The sequence below is a fragment of the Aquarana catesbeiana genome, linkage group LG04 (genome assembly GCF_042186555.1).
Source record: "Aquarana catesbeiana isolate 2022-GZ linkage group LG04, ASM4218655v1, whole genome shotgun sequence".
NCBI classification, from domain to species: Eukaryota; Metazoa; Chordata; class Amphibia; order Anura; family Ranidae; genus Aquarana; species Aquarana catesbeiana.
The window spans coordinates 525,552,526-525,577,090 of record NC_133327.1 but is presented as its reverse complement, the minus strand read 5'-3'; the positions used below and the strand labels follow the sequence as shown (position 1 = coordinate 525,577,090).

The 24,565-nt window shown below is 43.1% G+C and overlaps 1 protein-coding gene across 2 annotated transcripts in view; it reads right to left on the bottom strand.

The window, feature by feature from the left end:
- STXBP5 (syntaxin binding protein 5) overlaps nt 1-24,565 on the bottom strand; it is a 723,304-nt gene that overhangs the window by 5,455 nt on the left and 693,284 nt on the right. For both annotated transcript variants that reach the window (XM_073627823.1, XM_073627824.1), the window contains one exon: nt 19,924-20,144. In XM_073627823.1, the coding sequence (XP_073483924.1) occupies nt 19,924-20,144 (221 nt within the window). The remainder of the gene's footprint in view (nt 1-19,923; nt 20,145-24,565) is intronic.

Genomic DNA, 24,565 nt, shown 5'->3' with positions numbered 1-24,565 from the left:
GTTGCCATTTGGTTGTCCCCCCACTCTTGTTGAAGTGCACAGCGAGACTGAGACAGATCTACTCAAGTTTGGGGTGGTGGGTTCCAGACCTCCCCACTGTCTCGCATTACCAGGAAAAAGGAAAATTTTTTTCCTAGTGCCCTTTTTTTGTTTTTTCAAAAATAACCTTTGATTTTTTTTATTTAGCAGGTTGACAAGAGTGTTAGACATTATTGTCCTATTGTTCAGGAAATTCATACCTGACAAATTGTTATATTACCTCAGTGTCGGGAAGGCCTATCCCCTCCAGACCCCCATAGATTTGAATGTTTATGTTATACGATTTTATTTTCTTTGTTTACGGAACTCTTAATTATGCTAGAACCTACCTTGCAGTTCTGGTTATAGTCGCCCTACTGGCTCCACTCACTGACAGCCCTCTCAGGGGTATCACTATTGTTATTGGTACACCGGGTACTCTCATCCTGAGTGGTTGGGAGTCCCCGGTGGATTGCTCCTTGGGACCCTCCCCCATCAACCCACCCCTACATAGCCAGCCACATTTAAAATGGGTATTAAAGTAATTTCCCACAATGTCAGGGGCTTTAACTCCCCCCAAAAATGGAAAAAGGCTTTTAAATCATATAAAACGCCTAAAAGCTGACAACCTGCTCTTACAGGAGACCCATTTTTCTGAAGCCAATCACCCAACCTACTTTGATAGATCCTATGGCCTGGGGCATTATACTACATATGGGTCCAGGTCCTGAGGAGTGGCAATATTTATTAGAAATAACATTTCAAACAACATTTTTTTTTGGGGGGGTCCTGGTAAAATATTTTGGCAGGTCTAGTGATTGCTTTTTGTTATAGGAGCAACAATATGACTAGAAAGAAGGGAGAGGAGCAGTCACAGCAGGAGAACACTGGAGCGCTGGCAACACGTCCAGTAAAAGAAAAAGAAAAGGGGAGTCAGGCTGCAGTGGCGGCTAAACTGGAGAGGTTTGCTCACACTCCTGGAAAGTCACCCAATAAAGGGCCCTCGCAGTCAAGTGTAAAGGTCTGGACCTTCTCAGGATAGAAAGAGCCAAGGCCAGGGTCAAAAGGCCACGGTATCAACGGGAACAAAAATGTCGGGTAGCAGGGGGGCAGAAGGTGGGACTCCGGTCTCTTCTGCTGAACCGGCCCTCCATATAGACCCTGGTACTACAGGAAGAACCAACATTAAAGGACATACTTACTGCTGTAAATGCTCGTTGAATAGTCTTTGCAAACAAATAGGAGGAATTAAGGAGGAGTTGCTTGTGATGGGTCAGGATTTGAAAAAGGTTGGGGAAAGGACAAGTGCTCTAGAGGAGAGCCTGGGTTTAATTGAAGATGACAGTTTTCCCTTAAAACAAGAAATTAAAGCAATGAGAGAACTAGTGGGTCTTCAATCTTCAAGCTGGATGAATTCGAAAACAGGGCACGAAGGAGCAATGTGCGAGTTGTGGGATTCCCTAAGAGGTGTGAAGGCCCTCACCCTGTTGAGTTCCTAGAGAAATGGATCAAGGAAACATTTGGGGAAAACTCTTTTTCACCCCTGTTTTCAATAGAGAGAGCCCACCAAGTCCCTGCCAGGGCACCACCATCGGGCGGACACCCTTGGTCAATTCTTTTAAAATCTCTTAATTACAAGGACAAAGAAACCCTCCTAAGAAGAGCTAGGGAGATGGGGAACATTTTCTTCAATGGCGTTAGGATATCATTTTATCCAGATTACTCCCCAACACTACAAAAGCGGAGAGCAGAGTTTATAGGGATCAAACACTCATTGCAGTAACATAAAATCACATATGGCCTATTGTACCCTGCACGCTTGCGAATAACGGCAGTTGGGGGAACCCAATTTTTTGATACACCGACCGACGCGGCAAGATGGCTTGAAGAAAATCAAAAGAATTTACAGACTGCTGAGTCGTAAGTGCAAAAGGGATGGACTCGGGGGTTAGCAGGGGGGGAGGCACATATATGGTAGTATTGCAATGTATGTGGCAGGTAGTTACTTTCTGGGATGTTTTTGATTGTTTTGATGGTAGTGGGAGGGGGGTGGAGGGTGAGGAATCATAACAAAATGAGACAGCACATAAAACAAAGGTGGTATGATAAAACACAGCTACACACGACACAAGAGTGGTATGGGTGGGAGGAATGGGGAGTAGTTTGGGGAAGGGTCACGTACAAAACCCCTGGAGGTAGCCAAGGTAGGCAAGCACAAGTGGGGGGGGGGGGAGGCATTGAGGGGGGGTTGGGAGGAGTGGAGGAGGGAGGAACATTATTATTTATATAAAAAGGCACATACAGGAGGGGGATAAAGGTATAAAGAAAAAACACAAAGAAGGGATGCTGTGTATTAACACAAAATGAGATATGCACAATAATATATTTTTTTAAGGACCAAGTATTGGTAAATGACACTTATGTAAGTATGGAAAACGGTGAAATGTTAATAATCTGGAGCGATTTCTCTTTGAGGAAGGGGTATAATTCATCTACCCCCTGTCCACGTCCTTTACTCTCTCAGGAACACTAAAGAGACCCCCCGGATGCAATCTAGTACTCTTAATATAGCCTCCTGGAATGTCAGGGGGCTTGGGAACCCGGTCAAAAAAATGGCGTTTTTTTCCACACTTGAGAAGGGTCAGATGGATTTGGTTTGCCTGCACCTAACGAGAGATATGACTACATGCCTGTATGGTAGGAAATTCCAATTCCAATATCATTCAGTGCACTCATCTTACTCTAGGGGTGTAAGTACAATGGTAAGAGCTGGTATGCATTTCTCCTGTAGGGAAACCAAGATAGACACAGAAGAGCAGTATGCGTTTCTATATTGTCAGATAGAAAATAAACCATATATCGTGGCCAATCTTTATATTCCACCTCATTTTAAGATGGAGGTTTTATATAAATTGGCAGAATTTCTGGAAGACAAAAAGGACATACCGGTTATAGTGGTGGGGGATTTTAACAAAGTTCTCGATAAGAGAAAAGTTCTATTCCCCCCAGGGAAACAATTTGACAAGGTTCCTGAGGCAAGGTTAGCCCAATTTACGGAAGAGCTGGGACTGTGCGATGTTTGGAGAACCCGGAACCCAACAGGGCAGCAATATTCAGGTCTCTCTAGCTCATATGCAACATTGTCAAGAATAGACATGGCCTTTGGAAATGGGGAGATGGTACAGTTGGTAGAAAGTATTGTATACGCTACTAGGGGAGTTTCTTACCACTCACCATTAATATTGACGATCCAGCTGGAAAGTCAAAATCCCCCGAGAGCGTGGAGTACAAGCCCATTTTGGTTAGAGTTAATGGGGGAACCAACAGAGGCAATATTACAATTAAAGAATTTGTGACATTGAATAAGGGTTCCGCAAATGCAGGAATACTGTGGGATACCCTGAAGGCCTTTCTCAGAGGGTTAATAATACAGCAGGTTGCAAAGATTAAAAAGAGGTCCAGGGAATGGGAGGAGGCCACGGGGAGGGAGGCTGTGGAGTCTGAAAGACAATACGTGGTAGATCCAACCCCAGAAAAACAAGCGAGGTGGCTTAAAAGTCAACAAAAATATCAAATTATTATTACTAGAAAGGCAGAGAACAAGCATATTTTTCAGAGTCAACATGCCTTTTCTGAGGTGGAGTGCGCAGGCCGTATGTTGGCCTGGTTGGTGAAGACCAATAACTCCCCATCAGTAATCGCAGCAATTAGGATGCCAGGGGGAGAAATGACCTCTCGGACCCCTGAAATACTCGACTCCTTTAGACAGTACTATGCAAATTTATATAAATCCAGGCTGGGAGAAGAGAGATACAGGGACCACTTCTTTGGGGGGATTGGGGTACCAGCTCTCTCAGAACAGGAAAAAAACGAACGAGAGGCCCCCATAACTCTGGAGGAATTGCAATGCACAGTGGCTGAGATGGCTAACCAGAAGTCTCCCGGTCCAGATGGTCTTCCCACAGAAATTTATAAGTGGTATGGGGAGGTGATGCTTCCAGAGTTATTGAGGATGTTAGGGGAGGTGGCTGTGGGGGGGAGGATGCCCCCCTCAATGACTGAAGCCACAATAGTGGTCCTCCCAAAAGAGGGGAAAGATCAAATGGATACTTCATCCTATAGACCAATATCACTACTGTGCGCAGATGCCAAAATATTGGCAAAAGAGCTGGCGGCCAGGGTGAATAAACATATACAAAAGCTTATACACCCAGACCAATCTGGGTTCATCCCCAACAGATTTACCAACACCAATGTAAGGCGGGTGTATCTGAACCTCTAGATCCCGACGGCAAATGGGGGTTCATGAGCTGTTGTCTCCTTGGATGCTGCTAAAGCATTCGATAGCTTAGAGTGGGACGATTTGTGGCGGGCTCTGGAAGTATTTGGGTTTGGACCTATTTTCATAGGCTGGGTAAAAGCAATTTATAAGACGCCAAGCGCCAGGATAAGGATTAATACATACTCCGAGCCTATCCAGCAGGAGAGGGGAACACGACAGGAATGTCCCCTGTCACCCCTGTTGTTCGCCTTTGCAATAGAGCCACTAGCAATTGCAATTAGATCTGCAAGGGGGATACAAGGATTTAAAAGAGAGTCAGGGGAAGAAAGGATTGCATTATGTGCAGATGATATCCTGCTCTTCCTCTGAGTTACAGGCTCATCCTTGGCGGTGGCTATGAACACCGTGGAGGATTTTGGGAAGCTTTCAGGCCTGGTAATTGGAAGAAATCTGCCCTGATGCCTGTAGACCCAATAAACTTGCTTTCACCATCAGTAGGGCAATTAAAGGTGGTGGATAGGATGAAGTACTTAGGAGTATGGTTAACGAGAGACCCAAATCAGTACATTAGGATAACCTTGCCCCCCCTACTGCTTAGATTTAAAGCTAAGTGTGATATCTGGAGCCGTCTTCCCCTGTCAGCAGCTGGAAGAATTAAATATCTGGCTGGGCAGCCCTCGGTGTAATACGACACCTCATCCCGATAATTTGAAAATCAAGCCAAAGGGGGGAAGTATAGGGATTATGGCGGTGCCAAGAGGAACACAATATACACAAACTGGAAGTTAAAATTGTATTTAACAAAAATCATTAAAAATAGACTGAATATCACAAAGACACGGTGTGCAAAGAATTTCTAAAATAAATTCTGTAGCAAACGTATTTCACATGACTTGGCCTGACGAATGTGGCGGCCAGTTCAGTGAGTAGGTATTTAGATGCCCGACATGTTTCGCCAGTGTTGGCTTCCTCAAGGACAGTTGTTTGATACCTAGAGCGCTACAGTACTCTCTATAAAGAGAAATATAACAATCGATGGATGTTTTAAAGCAATTGATACATTAGATACAGAGAAAGTATGTATACACATGTTTGCGAGCTGTCAGAGTAGACCACCCCCCACCACCCGAAATAGCCCCATGAACCTGCCCACACCGCAAGGTGCCAATAGGAGCCCCAACCAGGCTATCCAAGGTGGTAAAATACCTGCAAATCACCAGGGATGGATGCCACACGCCTCCGGAGCAGGGCCTCAAACAGAGATCACAATAGGTAGCTGCAGGGAGCAATAATAGGGGCCTGACGGAATGTATGTCTAAAAAATACAAATTATGTATAAATAAATTCATTGTGATGGATTCTAGAGGGGCCTAGTGACCGCACATCAATTACAAACGAGAAACCTGATATAGGACTAACATAGTCTCTAATTTTTACTTACAAATATACTATTCAAATTGAGTGGCAGGACACCGAAGGACAGCCATTGTTGGGAGTAGTTCGTCATGAAATAAAGGATGTGACAGGTATCACTAGAGAATGGTAAAGGAGAGGACATTTATATAACAAATGATACTATCCAAAGACCCAGGTCCAGAATTGCATATTGCAGACAAGCTGTATCAAATGACACAGACTAAGTATAAACAAGGATAGTTTTACACTCACCAGTAAGTATAATCTAGGATGGAAAAATTGGCTGAGAAAAGACCTGCAGCCGATTGAAGCACCAGTTAGAGCAAGCTAGGAGGCAAAAATTATACTGTCAGCTTGGTATAGACAAGTCCATGGGAGAGAGAGGGGAAACAGCTACTGAAAGCAAAAAGGTGCCTACCCAATCGCGTTACAGTTGATGTAACGGTGTCCAGTGATTCCCTGGCGTGTCAAGTGGCCTGGGATGCCGGCACTCTTATGCCCCCCACACACGAGCGGCGTCTGACGTCACCGCACGTGTGAGCGGACAGAGAGGAGCCTCTGCACATGCGCCGCCCGCAACTCCGTCCGGTCCTACAAGGTCCAGAAAGCATTGCGGTGGTGTCTATGGTGACGTGTAAACACATCACAGACACCGCGCAGTAAACAAACGCCGCAGCTGGCAGCGCGATACCTGGGAGATGGAGAACTAGTCCAGTGTGTAGTGGCCCCAGCCACTTCACACTGTGTATATTGTACACACTTCCAGTTTGTGTATATTGTGTTCCTCTTGGCACCGCCATAATCCCTATACTTCCCACCTTTGGCTTGAGCTGGAAGAATTAATTTGATCAAAATGATCTGGATGCCCCAACTTTTATTCCAGTTACATAATTCCCCAGTTTGGATTGCAATGGGATGGTTCAAGAAAATTGAAACATTGTTTAAGGAATTAATTTGGAAGAAGGGACAGGCTCGTATCGGCTTATTGCAGTTACCAACAAAAGAGGGAGGAGCGGCTGTCCCACACCCCCGCAGTTACTTTCTGGCTGCCCAGTTGCAGCATCTGAGGGGAGGTAATATATCAGAGGATAGTAATAAAAATGCATGAATGATGCTGCAGGGAGCCCTGCACAGCAGTTTGGTAGAAGCCCTGGAAGCACTACCACAGCAGCTATAAATTCTTGCCCTTGTTCGGACCACCAGGTAGTCTCTCTTGATATCACATACTTTGGTCTTCGGACTTCCGTTGTGGGTTGGAGACTCAATTAGTCCCTCCTCACAGACCCAGTCCTGGTATCCCAAATTTCTAAACATATAGAAGAATACCTTGCTATTAATGACACAGACGATCTCTCCCACCGTTTTGTGGTAGCATACTCAAAATAATTCCCCAGACCTATTGCAGCAAATCAATACAAACTGATTAGAACTAGACATTACCGAAAGACAGGCTGAGAAATCCCCAAGATGGTCGAGAACCAGGTTTCTGCTACACAGTAATTTGGCCTCAGCCATGTTTGCGGAAAAAACTCAATCTATACAACCCCCCCACACATATAAACTAAGGAACCCTAACAAAAACGTGGTCTCCCACCCCTCAGAGGTTCTGCAGATATTCTCCAGATTTTACAAAACTCCTCTCACCACCTAACTCCTCATCAGACCCCTCCCTCAAGACTTGGCTAGATGATTTACCTCTCCCTGCCCTCACACCAGAAAACCTACAGGAATTGAACGCCCCTTACACCGACTCTGAAATAATTGCCATCATTAAACCTCTAAAACCCCTGGCCCAGATGGATACTCGGCCCCATATTATATATTATAAAAAAAATCCAAAGTAATTTAGTTCCCTATCTTAAATCCCTTTTCAATCACATCCTTAAAGGTCACACTTTCCCAGATGAAATGCTTATAGCACATATGTCCCCGATTCCTAAACCTAACAAGGAACACTCCCTCCCTCAAAACTATAGGCCAATTTCGGTAATTAACACTGACCTGAATATTTTTGGCTGCATCCTTGCAGACAGACACTAACATTATCACCTCCCCCTCAATCTCCCCTGATCAAACGGGATTTATCCCTACTAGGCAAGTCACAGATAATATCAGACTCGCTTCCATCATACAAGACGCTGACCTCTTCTCACCCAAGGTGCTTCTCCTGAGCCTTGATATTCACAAAGCCTTCGACAGAGTATTTTGGCCATACCTCAAATTGATTCTAGAGAAATTTGGTTTCCTAGGGGCTTTTGTCCACGTATTCCGGGCACTTTACCACCACCCTCGAACACGGATAAAACTCCCGGGTTGCAACTCCGATTATTTTACACTGGGCAGGGTAATAAGACAGGGTTGCCCCTTGTCACCACTTTTATTTGTCCTGGCCATTGAGCCCCTTGCCCGTTCTATCAGTCTAGACCCTAATATTAGGGGGTACCTAAAAGGGGACCAGGAATTAAACTTAGTTTGTATGCAGACGACGTCCTAATATTGCTGACGGACCCGATCGTTTCTCTGCCCAACCTGATTTCCACCCTACGGACATTCCAAGACATTTCGGGTCTGGGGGTTAATCTCTCCAAATGCTCTGCCCTCCCAATAAATCTAGCTCAAGATGTGGTATCCTCTGTCCAATCTAACTTTGGATTCTCAATGGATGGATAGACAAGCCTGTGAAATCCTGGGAGAATATAGTCTGGTCAGAGAAGACCAAAATGTAACTCTTTAGATGTCATAATTACACCATGTTTGGAGGTTAAATGGCACTGCACATCACCCCAAAAACACCATAGCAATAGTGAAGTTTGGTGGTGGGGACATTTTTCAGCATACAGTACTGGAAAACTTCATATCATTGAAGGAAGGATGAATGGAAAAACGTACCAAAACATTCTTGATAAAAATCTGTCATCTACCAGGATGAAGAAGATGAAACAAGGTTGGATATTTTAGCAAGATAATGATCCCAAACACAAAGCCAAGTAAACTCAACTGGTTGCCGCCACCTTTTGAGTCAGTGATTGATGGCTGGGCCCAGCCCATTGGTTAGTATGGGATCCAACTCAGACTCCTACGATCTCTCACCTTCCTGCCTGACTTTCTTTGTATACACTTACTCGGTTTATTATTTTTATTGCAGATACAGTTAAGCAATTTAAAAAAAAAAATAAATAAATAAAAAGGTAAAATAAATGAGAAAAAAAGAAAAACATTTTTTAAACGCACCCTGTCCCGCCGAGCTTGTGTGCAGATGCGAATGCATATGTCAGTAGCGCCTGCATATGAAAACGGTGTTCAAACCACACGTGTGAGGTATCACTGCGATGGTTAGCGCGAGAGCAAAAATTCTAGCCCTAAACCTCCTCTGTAATTCAAAACATGCAACCTGTAAAATTTTCATCGCATATGGAGATTTTTAAGGGTAAAAGTTTGTCACCATTCCACGAGCGGGCGCAATTTTGAAGCGTGACATGTTGAGTATCAATTTACTCAGCGTAACATCATCTTTCACAACATTAAAAAAATTGGGCAAACTTTACTGCTGTCTGATTTTAATTAAAAAAGTGTATTTTTTCCCAATAAAAGTGCGCTTGTAAGACTTCTGCGCAAATACGGTGTGACAGAAAGTATTGCAATGACCGCCATTTTATTCTCTAGGGTGTTAGAAAAAACAAATAATGGTTGGGGGTTCTAAGTAATTTTCTAGCAAAAGAAGAAAAATAGTCCCGGTCTTAAAGTGATCAAAACACTTGACCTTTGGAAGGTTTAACCCCCTTCATGACCAGACCACTATTCAGCACTGCACTACTTTAACTGACAATTGCGTGGTCATGCAAAACTGTATGCAAATGAAATTTTCATCATTTTTTCACACAAATAGAGCTTTCTTTTGATAGTATTTTATTACCCTTGGGTTTTTTATTTTTTCATAATATAAATAAAAAAAAAACAAAAAAAAGTCATTATTTTCAAATTTCTGTTATAAAACATAAAAAAAAAAAATCAAAAAAAAAAAATCAAAAACTCTAATCTCTTCATAAATTGAAGCCAAAATATATTCTGAAAAGGTCTGTAAGTTTGACCACTTACAAAGAAATTAAGGGTCTATATTTTTTATCATAGGTGTATATTTAAATGATAGAGACAGAATATCAACCAAAAATCCAGATAAAACACCTAATACATATTTTACTCACTGAATTGCAACTCAATTTATAACATAAGTATTTGATCCACTACCAACCAACAGTAATTCTGGCTCCCACAGACTGGCTACAGCATGTGCTCATGTGGTACACAAATTAGTTCTGTTAATGTAAGAAGGTGCTCCTAACGACAACTTGTTCTGTGAATAAAATACACCTGTCCATAGAATTTTTTTCTTCTATTCAAACCCACCATCATGGGCAAGTCCCATGAGCTGTCAAACGACATCAGGGACAATATTGTGAACCTGCACAAGGCTGGAATGGGCTACAAGACCATCAGCAAGAAGCTTGGTGAGAATGAGACAACTGATTATTCGCAAATGGAAGAAATACAAAATAAGCATCAATCGCCCTTGGTCTGGAGCTCTCATGCAGGATTTCACCTTATGGGGCAAGGATGATCATGAGAAAAGTGAGGGATCAGCCCAGAATTACACTTGTGAATGATCTCAAGACAGTTGGGACCACAGTCACAAAACAAACCATTGGTAACACAATACGCCCCTTCCCCAAGTAGGCACATGTACAGGATCGTCTAAAGTTTGCCAATGAACACCTAAATGATTCAGAGAAGGATTGTGAGAAAGTGCTGTGGGCAGATGAGACCACAATTGAGCTCTTTGGCATTAACTTGACTCGCCGTGCTTGGAGGAAGAAAAATGCTGACTATGACCTTAAGAACACCATCCCTACAAGTCAAGCACAAAGGTGGAAACATTATGCTTTGGGTCTGTTTGTTTACTAAAGGTACAGGCCGACTTTGCCGCATTGAGGGTCAAATGGACAGGGCCACGTATTGTAAAATCCTGGATAAGAGCCTTCTTCCCTCAGCCAGAACACTGAAGATGGGTTGTGGATGGGTCTTCCAGCATGACAATGACACAAAACATACCACCAAGGCAAGAGTTGTTCAAGAAGAAGCATATTAAGGTTATGGAGTGGACTAGCCATTCTCCAGACCTTAATCCTATAGAAAATTTATGGAGCAAGCTGAAACTTCAAGTTGCCAAGCGACAGCCAAGAAACCTTAAGGATTTAGAGAAGATCTGTAAAGAGTGGACCAAAACCCCTCCTGAAATGTGTGCAAACCTGGTAACCAACTACAAGAAACGTCTTACCTCTGTGCTTGCCAACAAGGGTTTCTCCACCAAAAACGAAGTCATGTTTTGCTTGGGGATCAAATACTTATTTTACTCACTGAACTGCAGCTCAATTTAGAACATTTATGTCATGTGTTTTTTTTTTTTTTTGGTTGATATTCTATCATTTAAAATACACTTATGATAAAAGTTATAGACCCTTCATTTCTTTGTAAGTGGGCAAACTTACAAAATCTACAGGGGATCAAATAATTATTTTCCCCACTGTATAATGGAATTTACACAGCTATAGATGCTATACTGCAATGGCAATGATCAGTGACTTATAGTGATAGGGTGGCGGGCAATCTGGCACTAACAGATACTATCTGGGAGGGTCGCTCACTGACAGGGACACCGCTAGTGACACAAATACAGTGATAATACTGTACTAATGACACTGGCTAGGTAGGGATTAACATCTAGGGACAATAAAGGGAATAACTGTGTGCCCAACAATGTGTAATGTGTGCTGCTTTTACTTTACTATCTAGCGTTTTTCTCCCTGCTTTTCAGGGAGAAGAAACAGCCAGATTGCTATTCCTATGCACACAATTGTAAACACAGAATTCTGTATGATTGGACACAGCTGATCATTTGCCTTTAGCCAAAATCATTGGCTGAAATCAGCTGCCAAACTCATGCTGTGCAACCACAGCATGGGTCGGCAGTGGGCACATACATGCGCACTGCCAAACCCCACATAAAGGGCCAATGTAAAGGTACGCGATTGTGCCTTCACCTGTCGCCCGCTAGCAGTATATTTATTGTGATCGGTCAGCAGGTGGTTAACAGCTTGCCGACCAGCTGCCGTCATTATACTGCGGCAGGTTGGCACGATCCCGCAACAGTTGTAGCTGTACATAAGCCCTTTAAGCAGGGATAGCAGGCGCGCGCCCGCTACACTACAGGGCGTCGATGCGCGTGGCCGGCGGTCGCAGGCATGAGAGCAAGAACAGGGACGTGTGTGTGTGTGTAAACACACAAATTCCTGTTCTGTAAAGGAGAGGCAGATCAAGAGTTCCTACTAGCTAGGAACAACGATCTGTCATCTCATCTAGTCAGTCCCATCCCCCTACAGTTAGAACACACACTAGGGAGTCCGATCTGTCTGCCATAATGTCGCAGTCCCAATAAAAATCGCGGATTACCGCCATTACTAGTAAGAAAAAAAAAAAAAGACAAATCTTTCCCCTATTTTGTAGACGCTATAACTTTTGCGCAAACCAATCAATATACGCTTGTTTCTTATTAAATATATTACCAAAAATATGTAGAAGATACGTATCGGCCTAAACTGAGGAAAAAATGTACTTTTAAAAAAAAAAATTGGGGATATTTATTATAGCAAAAAGTACAAAATATTGTGTTTTTTTCAAAATTGTTGCTCTTTTTGTGTTTATAAACACAAAAAAATAAAAACCGCAGGGATGATCAAATACCACCAAAAGAAAGCTCTATTTGTGGGAAAAAAAAGGACGTCAATTTTGTTTGGGTACAGCGTTGCACGACCGCGCAATCGTCAGTTAAAGTGACGCAGTGCCATATCGCAAAAAATGGCCTGGTCATTGAGCAGCCAAATCTTCTGGGGCTGAAGTGGTTAAAGGCCATAAGCTTGAACAGTTATCTGTCTAATCCACCAAGAAGTGATGAAGCAAAAAGCTGGCTCACCTTTACAGGGAGATTTGCACAGCTCAGCGAACATTTACGGCCCAGATCAACTCCCAATCTGTGCCGCGATGATGTGACTCTCGTGCGCATACCTGGAAGGAAGACCGGGCAAAGATGGAAGCGCCGGGGGCCCACCGAATTGGTCCCAGCGCTGTGCTGGAGGACACCATATGACTGGTAAGTCTGCCATAATGTAATAATATGCTGCACATACTAGTACATTATGGCATAACCCACCTGGGGGCCTTAAAAAAAAAAAATTATAGCGGACTTTACTTCTGCTTTACTCCTTCATATCCGTGATACCACTGTATGTGACCAGTACATTAACCCCTTCTTTTCCTCCTTCCTCTGTGCATAACCTGGACATTAATGAATATAGTGAACCATTCTCAAGTTCCATGTGTTTAATTCCCTCAATACCAGCGCGTTTCTAAATTTAAAAAAAATGTGGCGAAAAAAGAATTCACCTTGAGGTGTCTACTAGCCAGAAAATCTCAGGGCTTTTGTACTTTTCTGGCCTTTTTATTTTAACAGAAAAGGAAAACTTTTTTGGTCTTTTTCCTTTTATAGTAGAAAACAGTGTTTATTACTTACTGTCAAAATATATCTTGATAGCTGCATAAAGAGTCAGGCTGGGTTCACGCTGCTGTGCAAAGCGGCTCACAGCAGGGGTCCGGTGTGTCCCTGTTCATCGTTTCAGGTATGAATTTTTGGCTGAATTCAGACCAGAGGACGCCCAGGACTCTTCTACAAACTGCTTCGCAGCCACCCCGGAGCTGTGTGAACCAGCTCCATTGAGAGCCGGTCAGTCTCCTGACATGTGAATTGGATGCGAAGAAACCCGCATCCAATACGCTCTAGTGTGAACCCAGCCTCAAAGTCAGCAGCATGTAGAGGAAGTCTTGATTGAAGACAAAACAGCCAAAAAAAGGTTAAATTTTCATAAAATGTCAGGAAACCCAAAAAGCGTGTGTCATAGTCTAAAATTATTTTCTTTAACTGTAAGCTCATCCTACATTTTACTTCTATATCCGTTCCTACTAAACACCTGGTTCATACTGCCACTTCTAGAGTTCCCCATTCAGAGTGTCAATGGTATTGCAGCTGATTCTCCATGTTTTGTGTTGCCACTCTTTGTACATGCTCTAGCTTCCCTTGTGAGAAAACGTCTCTTCTCCTCTAGAAGCATCCCCACAGGACATCAGACTGCGGGGGTGGCTCCAGGAAGGTGACTGACTGCAGCTTCCTCCCAGCTAGCAGCCCCTCCTCGCATGTGAATCCACGAGGTGTAATGACAATTTTTCTTGATATTTAAACTTACCTTTAAAAACATTTTGACAATAATGACATGTGACCGCCAAAAGAAAAGGAACTTCCTGCAATAATGCCTGATAGTCAAGTTCCTGCCTACCTTTTAGCTACACCTACTGGTTGCACAATGCAGTACAGAGTAAAGCAGTGGAGATCATGTACAGTAGCTCAGAAAAGACATTTCACAACATTTTTATGAGATCTACAGATTGCTGTTTAAATAGATCAATTTGCTTCTCATATGGCCAGATTGGTTAACACGGGCTAACATACACTAAAAGAAGAGACATACATCCTCATAAGACACTAGCAAGACACTTGAGCATGATGCGGATGGGAGGGGTCATACCAGGCTGGCCAACAGCTTATTGTTTGCCAGTGTTCAAGTCCTCCCAAAGGCAGCAGTATACCCAATTATCTTGTAAATAAATCCTGTGTCCCTTAATATATGCAAAAGGAATAGAAACGATCAAGGCAGTATAAAGTTACAGTACAATTACCTCTGGTAACCTGATTGCTTGCTTTTAAATTCCTTATTTTGCCGTCTCAATTTTCTATTTACCAAAAGAAATATGAGGGCTGACACTTCCTATTTTCTAAAAATGTTATAGGTTCCCATTATGCTTTTTCACTGCCTTCTATCATTTCAGTGACCCAAAACAAAATCACAGGTCCATGCAATATGCAGGACCTACATGGGAGAGCTCAAAGGAGAATGGATGCTTCCTTATGGTTTTTTGCAGGATTTCCATTGGTTACAGCTACAGCTTCTCCTGCGCAGCAATAAGCCGCTGATTGGAGGAATTTGGTGGGTTGCAAAGCCCGCGTTTCTGGAGGAGATAAAAGGGGCAGTCCAGCCGGTACAAACCGACCCTGTGGAACCGGACCGGGACTCAGAAGGATGAAGCGCCGCTAACCTGAGAGGAGGGAGAGCCTGCTCCACCACCTCATTGAGAAGGCCAAAGGTTCTGGAGGTGAGGAGTGGCTTCTGCAATGCCTGGAGGATGGTCATTCTGAGACTCCGCCCGGGCCGTCTGCTGTCACAGCCCAGAAAAAGATGGAGGAGCCAGAAGCGGGCATGCGCAGTCCACGCCAGGTAGAAAGAAGAAGATAGAGAACGGAGGCTTCTCCACAGCTCAAAGGAAAGGAGAGAGCTGGCAGCGTTCCTCCCAGGAATGCACCTCTATTGGAACAGAATACTGCTACTCAGCCTGCCGCTGCCGAAGTGAGCAAGCTAGGAGTCTGCCTGTGGGTGAGACACTCTCTGATGTTAATACCAGTAATGATTTAAAAGGGGCACAGTTACATGGTGCTTTTTTACAGCAGTATGACACCCCTTTTCAACATAATGAAATAGATGATATAAGTCCAATTTGGCAAAATTTAACTGAGAACCCCCTGGGTGAGAATTTGAAAAAAAAAAGTACAGGTATCATGGCTCACAAGCCGGTTAAGGTTTGCAAATCTGTTATCCCTTCTGCACGCTCTGCTCACTCTATAGTTGAAGTCCTCCTTTAAGGCGCCTATGACATGTGAAATATCACCGCTAGGTTTCCACTTAGCCAACTCTGTCAAAGAAAAATTTTTGGGAGGGGTGAGTTTATTGATCTGCTGTCATTGTCAGCTTCCAAAGAATTTCTAGCTAAATCTGACAGGAAGTCAGAAGAGCGTACCGAAGAAGATAGATGGAGGGCTGTCCCCAAAACCTTTCACAATTGGCTGCAGGCTTTCTGCATTTATGCAGCTGTGTTGTGAGAACAATTTCCTGAGAAATGTTCAGGCCTTTTTCAGCACGAAGATATAGTTTTTTGAAGCCTTCTGTCATTTTGGTGGTACAGCCTGGTTCACCTATGATGAGAATTTCAGGCAGAAATTAGCAGTTCACCCTGCCTTGCAATGGGGATGCAAGGATGTGGGTTTATGGTTGAACCTCATGCTACCACAGAAGCCGCAATTCACACCTTGAGCGGGGGCTAGTCCGCAGAATGCCTTTCGTAAAGGCTTCTGTTTTGCCTTTAATGAGGGGCAATGCAAGTTCTTATCGAACTGTAGGTATAGACATGAGTGCTCTTACTGCAATGGGAACCATTCTGCTAGTAGATGTTTTTGGAAGTCATCAGCAGCTTCTCTCCCATCCTTTCCCCGCGATGCTGGTGGAAAAGGCCAGGACGTCGGTGAGCTTGCCAAGAATGCTACCATGGTTAGATCATTACCCAGAATGCACGATGGCATGGCTGCTAACTGATGGTTTCAAGGACGGTTTCTTGGTTCCCTCCTTCGCCGGGACGGGATGCACTTTGGTTAAAAATTTACGCTCTGCTAGGAGTCACCCTGACATTGTACAGGAAAAAATCTCTAAGGAAGTTGCGGAAGGAAGAGTAGCTGACCCTTTTCCTCGCCCACCTTTTAAAAACTTCCGACTCTACCCCTTGGGCATTGTTCCCAAAAGAGAACAGGGTAGTTTCAGGCTCATTCCCCATTTGTCATATCCAGAGGACGCTTCACTTAACGATGAGGTTTCAGAGGTTATAGCTCCTGTTTCATACAACGTTTTGGGCAAGGTACACTGTTAGCAAAAGCAAACATCAAATCTGCCTTTCGCCTGCTACCTGTGCATCCACAAGGTTTCAATTTCCTGGGTTTCCATTTTCAGGACCAATTTTATTTCGATAAATGTATGCCCAAGGGTTTCTCGTTATCGTGTTTTTATTTTGAGGCCTTCTCAAAATTTTTGCATTAGGTTCTGTCTGCATGGGGTATTCTGCATTATTTAGACGATTTTTTATTCGTGGGCCCAGCAGTCTCCCCCGTGTCTGGAGTTGCTGAACAAATTTTTTCATATTTGCTATTCCTTCGGTAGGCCCATTGCGCATGAAAAGACGGTTTTTCCGGCATCCACTATAGAATTTTTTGGGGATCACTATCGACTTCTTGATGGAGTTCAGATTGCCCGGGGATAAATTGCATCTCATGAGAATAATGATTTCGTTATTCTTGTCCAAGCGCAAAGTGTTGTTAAAAGAGGCCCGATCCCTATTGGGTCTGTTTGCATTCACAGTTAGGGTTATTCCAATAGCTAGAATTTTTTCTAGACATTTTTCTTTGGCTATTAGGGGTTTTAAGAACCCTTGTTCTCATGTTTGCATCTCTAAAAGCGTCAAAGAAAATTTGAAAATTTGGTATTCTTTTCTTTGCAACTTCAATGGGTCCACCGTTTGGCAACAATCCTTTACAAACGATTTTCAGTTAAATTTCTTTACTGACGCCACTGGTTAATTCGGTTTTTCTGGATGACCATTGGTGTGCCTCTAGATGGCACTCTAGTTGGTTGCAAAAAGACATTTTGCACAACATAGTCCTCCTTGAGTTGTTTCCGGTTATAGTTTCAATTGTGATCTGGAAAGAGCAGTTTATGAATCATAGGATTATTGTAAGTACGGATAACAAAGGTGTACTCTTTGCTATCAATATGCTATCATCTAGATCAGAGCTAGTTATCAAACTTTTACATTTTTTAGTGTTGCACTGCATGAGATTCAATATCTGGTTAAAAGCCTGACATACCTGGGATTGATTATAACATAGCTGATGCTTTATCTCGTTTACGGTTCCAGAGATTTCGGGAATTGGCTCCATCGGCGGATCAGTGTGGAACCTCTTGCCCGGATTTCCTCTGGGGCTTGATCTGGGACTGATCCCTGCTCATCTTCAGAACTCGGTAGCACGTAAGACATGGCTGGAATATAGTCTGGCCTGGTCCAAATGGTGTTCTTTTTGCTCTAACAGGCTTATAGATGTCTTGGAGGTGAACACGTATGTCTCCCTAGCTTTTGTAGCTTTTCTAATTCTGTCTGGCCTTAGTCCTATCTCCATTAGTAAGGGGTTGGCTGGCGTTTCATTTTTTCTAAAATTTGCAGGCATGCCAGCCTTTACCTCTTTTCAGGTTAGCCAGGTCCTCAAGGGATTCAAGAATTCAAGCCCTACTCAGGATTCCAGATGTCCCATTTCAGTTAATTTATTAATCAAGCTGCTCTCGATATTAGAAGAGATTTGTTTTACTGAATTTGAACTCTTGCTTTTCAGGGCAGCCTTTTCTGTTACCTTTTTTGGTGCCCTTCGAGTTGGAGAACTTACAGCTCAAAACAAATCATCTTCATTCTTCCTGCTGTTTTCTCATGTATCTATGGAATCGGATTGCTTACATTTGTTTATCTGCCGGTCAAAAACTTTTGGTTTAGGGCAAAGGTCGTGGATATCTCTGGGTACATCTCCCAACCCGTTGGTTTGCCCGGTGTCCCATACTGCCAGTTATATGTCAGTCAGGCCCTCCTCTGATAGTTCCTTTTTTATCCACCAGAACTTGTCCCCTTTGACTCGATAACAGTTTTCTGCTGTGCTGTCCTCATGCGTTAAGCGCCTTAACCTCTCGGGTCTCAGATTCTCATCGCATTCATTTAGGATTGGGGCCGCCACCACAGCCAATTTGTTGGGATTTTCTCCTGAAGGTCAAAAAAGGGTTGGTAGGGCTAGTAGTAGATATAAAATTTCCACCCTGAGTTGTTAATTGTTTGATTTTTCTATTTTCAGATTCATCTAAATACACAATCTGGATAGTAGGCCATACCTACGTTTTCTGGGCTGAAAAACAGGTTGCATCCAGGATTTATACGAACAATTTAGGTTTGAATAGTAATGACTTTACGGTTTTATGGTCTGCCGTTAGGGGCCTAAGATGGCGTAATCTTAAAGACCACTTAATTCACTTATCCACAGTTTGGCCCTCTCCTCAGGTTCTAGTTCTTCACGTTGGAGCAATCGACATTGGTAAAGTTAGAACACGGGAGCTCCTTTGTGATATGAAGCGGGATATTTATTCCATTAAACTTTTGTTTCCAAGTACCAATTTGGCCTTCTCTGAAATGATTCCTAGACCCATTTGGTCCCCTTCAGGGAATTTATTTTATGTGGATAGGGTTCGGAGACGGCTGAATAGGACTATACATAATTTTTTAGTGTCCTTGGGCGGTGTGTCATTCCGCCACCTGGAAGGTTTCGTACCTGGGTTATTTAGGAAGGATTTAGTTCACTTGTCGGACATAGGTCTGGACATATTCAATATGGGCCTGCAAAGTTTAATTGAAAGTGCCACGGTGTTGGGGGGACCTCAGCCAGCAGTTTTCCTCCTGGCCTCGGTCGGTGGGGAATAGTGGTCCAGCATTATCTGGATGAACACAGTGTAAAATTTTTGGGTTGATGTATTATAGCCAAGATGGCTTTATAATTATTTGAAGTTGCGTTATTTCATTATCAGGTTACCCCTTGAACAACATTGTGGCCTAAGTTTAATTTTCCAAAATAAATAAAATTGTTGAAAGTAAATAAATGGTTGTTGGTCTTTTATTGTAGTAATATCTCCTTTGTGCTAGCCCATGCAGATTAAAGTCAGAAGTTCCTATCGCACACTTATTCCAGGTAGGTGACTCAAAGTAATGAAGAAAGGGTCAGCATAAACAAAGTAACGTGCAAGCTCAGAAGGCCGGCTATAGCAGCCTCCATGTTTCTCTATCATGTCAATTGGACAGACACCACAGTGGGATGGGATCACTTGATTGACTTCACAGGTCAGTACACATTTACACAGCATGACTCCAAAACAGTGGGAGCCTAAAATGTAAATTAATTTCAGGTGAAACTGATAACAGAATCATTTTGTATTTAGGTCCCACTATGCAAATAGTTAAAGAAAAGGCCGGTTACTTTACTAGTGATTTGGACCACAGCATGATAAAGAATTTTAATTTAGATACCTTTTCACTTTCCAGATAAAGAAAAATCATTGGGACATTTAATAACATGGTATTTTCGGTACCTCATGAGCTTGCTTTGAGAAGGAGTCGGCACTGGCAAGCATAGCAGCTGTCCTATCTTCTAATTCTCCTAGTTTCTGTCCTCTCTCATCCAGGGCCAACCTAGCCCGTGCTAAATCACCAGCAACACCAGATGCTGCTCCTTTAACTCCTTCAATGCCCCCAGGTCCAGGAATGTGCTGAGCAAGGCTCCGTGATGCTTTCCCAGATGCTGATTCTCCAACTAAAATATGGAAAGAAAGAAAAGTAATAATTAAAAACTAGACTTAAATATGTCATACAGAAATATGTGCCTGAATTGTGCTACATGTCTGTGTATACGCCACCTCCTTATGTTTTCATGCAATGTATACACCACTAACACTATATAAACTAATGCTGTACACATTATCAAAAACCTGTGTGCCTTGCTAATGACAGATGATTAGCAGTCAGGTGTCATTTAGTAAATCTGCCTCTTCACAGATTGTTCTCTAGGAAATGCTGGTTTTTACGATACTACTGCTCAGAGATGAAAGTCTTCTCATGCATGGAAGTGTCTCAAAGATAAAATGTCTTCTTTGTCTATATCAGTTTTTCAAGGCCAGCCCATCATTGTTGGGTCAGATTTCCCTTCTGCATTTGATTTTTGTTACAAGTTTAAAGGATAAGTTCACCTTCTATAGCATGTTACATTCATACTCAGGGTCCCCGAGTCCCCGGTTGTGACAGCAGGACGGGGATCTTCTCCCCGCACCCATTGTCACAATAAAAAAAAAAAAAGAAAGAAGATACGGCATTTGAGATTCCAGATGTGATCGTCAATTTTCCCAACTGTTATGCATGCCCTTCTTGGAACCTCCAGGTCTTGAATATATCCATCTACTTTATTTTGATTTCTTGCAGTGTATGTTTGTATGTTATTTTAGATGTAATCAATGCGATGTGGTGTTTTGTTGAATGAATATTAATAAAACCTTTTGTAAAAGAAAAAATATAATTTATTTTTGCAGGTAATAATTGAGCATTTATTTTTTATTAGGAACCTGTAAAGCACTGCAACCGTGATCAGAAAATCGTAAGTGCAATCTCTGGGTACTGCAGACTGTCAGTGTAGCTGTCTGCCGTACCTCGTATGAGCAAGCAGTTACTGATTGACAGGAAGCATCAATGAACTACCTAGAGCACTCACCCCGGTAGTTCATTGAGAATTATTAACTGTCAGCCGCAATGGGTGACGGTAGTTGCACTTCTGTGAATGAGGGAACTACACCCATAATCTGCATCCCCTCGGACATGTCCACCATATGTGTGCCATAAAGTCTTCTTGAGAACAGCCACAGAAACAAAGGGGAAAATAGGTTGGGATAAAATGTGCCAGCCGAGCTGGGGTGTAATACCACCTATAAAGTATTTTATAAGCGTTTTCTAAGATGAGAACATTTTTGGAGCATTTAGACAATGCTATAGTCATAACCTGCCAGTACTCCGGATCCAGCCGCCTCCCCAACTCCATCTCCTACTGAAGATTGTAAGGAGTTCAGGGTGTTTTTTTTTGAGGAAATTATTGCCGAATAGATTAAGGAAATTAAACCTGAAGATTGAGGTCGTGATCTACAGAGGCTTTCAAAGGGGGTCAAGATGAACAGAGTAGGCCGAGACTTTATGAGCTGTTGGAGAAAATGCCAAAGCTGTAGGTAGCTGTAGTGTTTGCAGAGAGGAATATCGTGTGAGGAGAGTAAAGCGGTAAACGCAATTATCCTAGTTGGGGTGAACAAAGAGTGGATATCAACAAAAATGAATTATATTTTTTACAAAGGTCAACTTATCATTAAAAAAATTAAATCAAAAGCCTTAAGTCTTCTTACTGCAGTTTGTGAGCCTGAACTGAAAAGGGTTGTTAGAGTTGTGGTCAGAGGTGCAATATACCCTTTGTGTCACCAGTAGGGTAAACTGAACTGTCACTCAGGCACAATCCTAGTGTGTTAGATCATCACCAGAGTTGCTGATGGCATAGATGTTACAATTCAGACACTGAAGCACAGAAACTCAGGCAGCCCGGATAGTGACAGGCAACATACAAGTGTAAATCACACATAGTACAAAGTCGTGAGGTGAAATAAGAGTCAGGCTAGAGGTCAGGGCAGACAAATGTAGTCCAAAAAGAGGCAGGAGGTCAAGTCAGAGTGCAAGTAAACATTATCTGAAAAAAAACACAGAAGTTTAGAGCAGACAATAGGTTTGCGTTTTTTCTTTAAATCATACTTATCTAGGTGGATGCAGCATCGATCCGATGCTGTAGCTGTCCCTCATCTCTAAAGGTGAGAACTGAGTGATCAAACACAGCTGATCGTTCAATTCTCACCGCTACTCTGAGCAGGGAGCTGGTGACTGTCAGCTTTGGCTGTAATTCTCCATTAACCGCTTCAATACAAGGCACTTTCGCCCCTTCCTGCCCGGACCAATTTTCAGCTTTCAGCGCTCTCGCACTTTGAATGACAATTGTGCGGCCATGCTACACTGAGCCCAAACTAATTTTTTATCATTTCGTTCCCACAGAGCTTTCTTTTGGTGGTAATTGATCACTGCTGGGGTTTTTACTTTTTTGCACAACAAATAAAAAAAAAAGACTGAGATTTTAGAAAAAAAAAAAAGTTTTTCTTTGTTTCTATTATAAAATGTTGTAAATAAGTATGTTTTCTCCTTCACTGATGGGCACTGATGAGGCGGCACTGGTGATGAGGCGACATCTGGCAGGCATCTGTAGTTGGCACTGACTGGCACCATTTCTGGGCACTGATTGGCATCTTTTAGGGCACTGTGTGGCATTCCTGGTGGCCATGGGGGGGTATACCTGGTGATCCTGACGGCATCTCTGGTGGCCCAGTGTGGGCATCCGTGGGGGGCTGCACTGATTAACAATCAGCGCAGACCCCCCCTGTCAGGAGAGCCGCCAATCGGCTCTCCTCTACTCACGTCTGTCAGATGCGAGTGAGGAAAAGCCGATGAACGGCTCTTACTGTTTACACTGTGATCAGCCGTGATTGGAAGCAGCTGATCATGTGGTAAAGAGCCTCCGTCGGAGGCTCTTTACCGAGATCAGCGTAGCGGTGTGTCAGACTGACAAGCTGCACCAATGATCGCCGAGCTGGGCACCCCCACGGGCGCGCGCCAACTGTTATCCTGAAAGACGTCCAGTCAGGATAACTGAACCACCGACCGGCTGTCATTTTGCTAAAGGCCGGGTGGGAAGGGGGTTAACCCCTTCCCAACCAGCCGCTGCAGTTGTACTGTGGCAAGTTGGCTCCCCTGGGCGAACCGTCATAGCTATACATCGGCTCGCCTTTTGAACACTAGGGAAGCGCGCCACCATAGCCGATGCATGTGCCCGGCGGGATCGCTCCACACAGAGACATAACGGAGATCTGTCAATATAAACAAACAGATCTCCGTGCTGTCAGGGGTGAGGAGAGCGATCTGTTGTTCATACTAAGTATCCTCACCCAGGCAGTCCCATCCCCCCAGTTAGAATCACTCCCTAGGTAACAGTTTATCGCCCCCTGTTAACCCCTACCCTGCCAGTGACATTTACACAGTAATCAGTGCATTTTTATAGCACTGATAGCTGTATACAATAAATGCCCTCAAAAGTGTCCAATCTGTCTGCCATAATGTTGCAGTCCCGATAAAAAAAAAAAAAAAAAAAAAAAAAAAATCACTAAAAATCACTGCCATTACTAGTAAAATAAAAAAAAATAATAATAATAAAAATGCCATAAATCTTTCCCCTATTTTGTAGACACTTTTGCGCAAACCAATCAATATACGCTTATTACGATTTTTACTACCAAACATATGTAGAATAATAAATATCGGCCTAAACTGAGAAAAACAAAAATTGCCTTTTTATAAAAAAAAAAAAAAAAATGGGGATATTTATTATAGCAAAAAGTACAAAATAGTGTTTTTTCAAAATTGTCGCTTTTTTTTGTTTATAGCGCAAAAAATAAAAACCGCAGAGATGATCAAATACCACCAAAAGAAAGCTCAATTCGTGGGGAAAAAAAGGACATCAATTTTGTTTGGGTACAACGTTGCAATTGTCAGCTAAAGCGATGCAGTGCCGTATCGCAAAAAATGGCCTGGTCATTGAGCAGCCAAATCTTCCGGGGCTGAAGTGGTAAAGAATTTCAGGTATGGATATTTTTACAAAGTTACATTGGTCCAGACACCACTACTGCAGTGATCTCCACTAGCTTCCAGTCCTGTGCTGCGTGGCCTCCCTGCTGCATTCTCAACACAGGTGGTCAGCCAATTGGCATTGACATCATTCTGAGATTGCAATGAATTTTCTCAATGAATGCACAGTGTTCTCCGGATGGACAAGGGGGAGAGGCGTGACTGTGACATCATGCTCTCCACCACGTTCAGATTATGCTTTGCATTTATTGAGAAAATGCAAAGCATTCTCTGAATGGCTGTGCCCAGCAGCCAACCTCCTGACCTAACAATGCAGCAGGGCAGACGCTTGGCATGAGACCTGGAAGCTAGTGGAGACCGCTGAAGTAGGGGTGTCTACTACAGTTATTTCCAGCTGCTAGAACAGGGTTTCTGAACCTTCCTACTTTGGAGGACCCCTTGGCAAAAAGTTTGAGATTTCTGTAA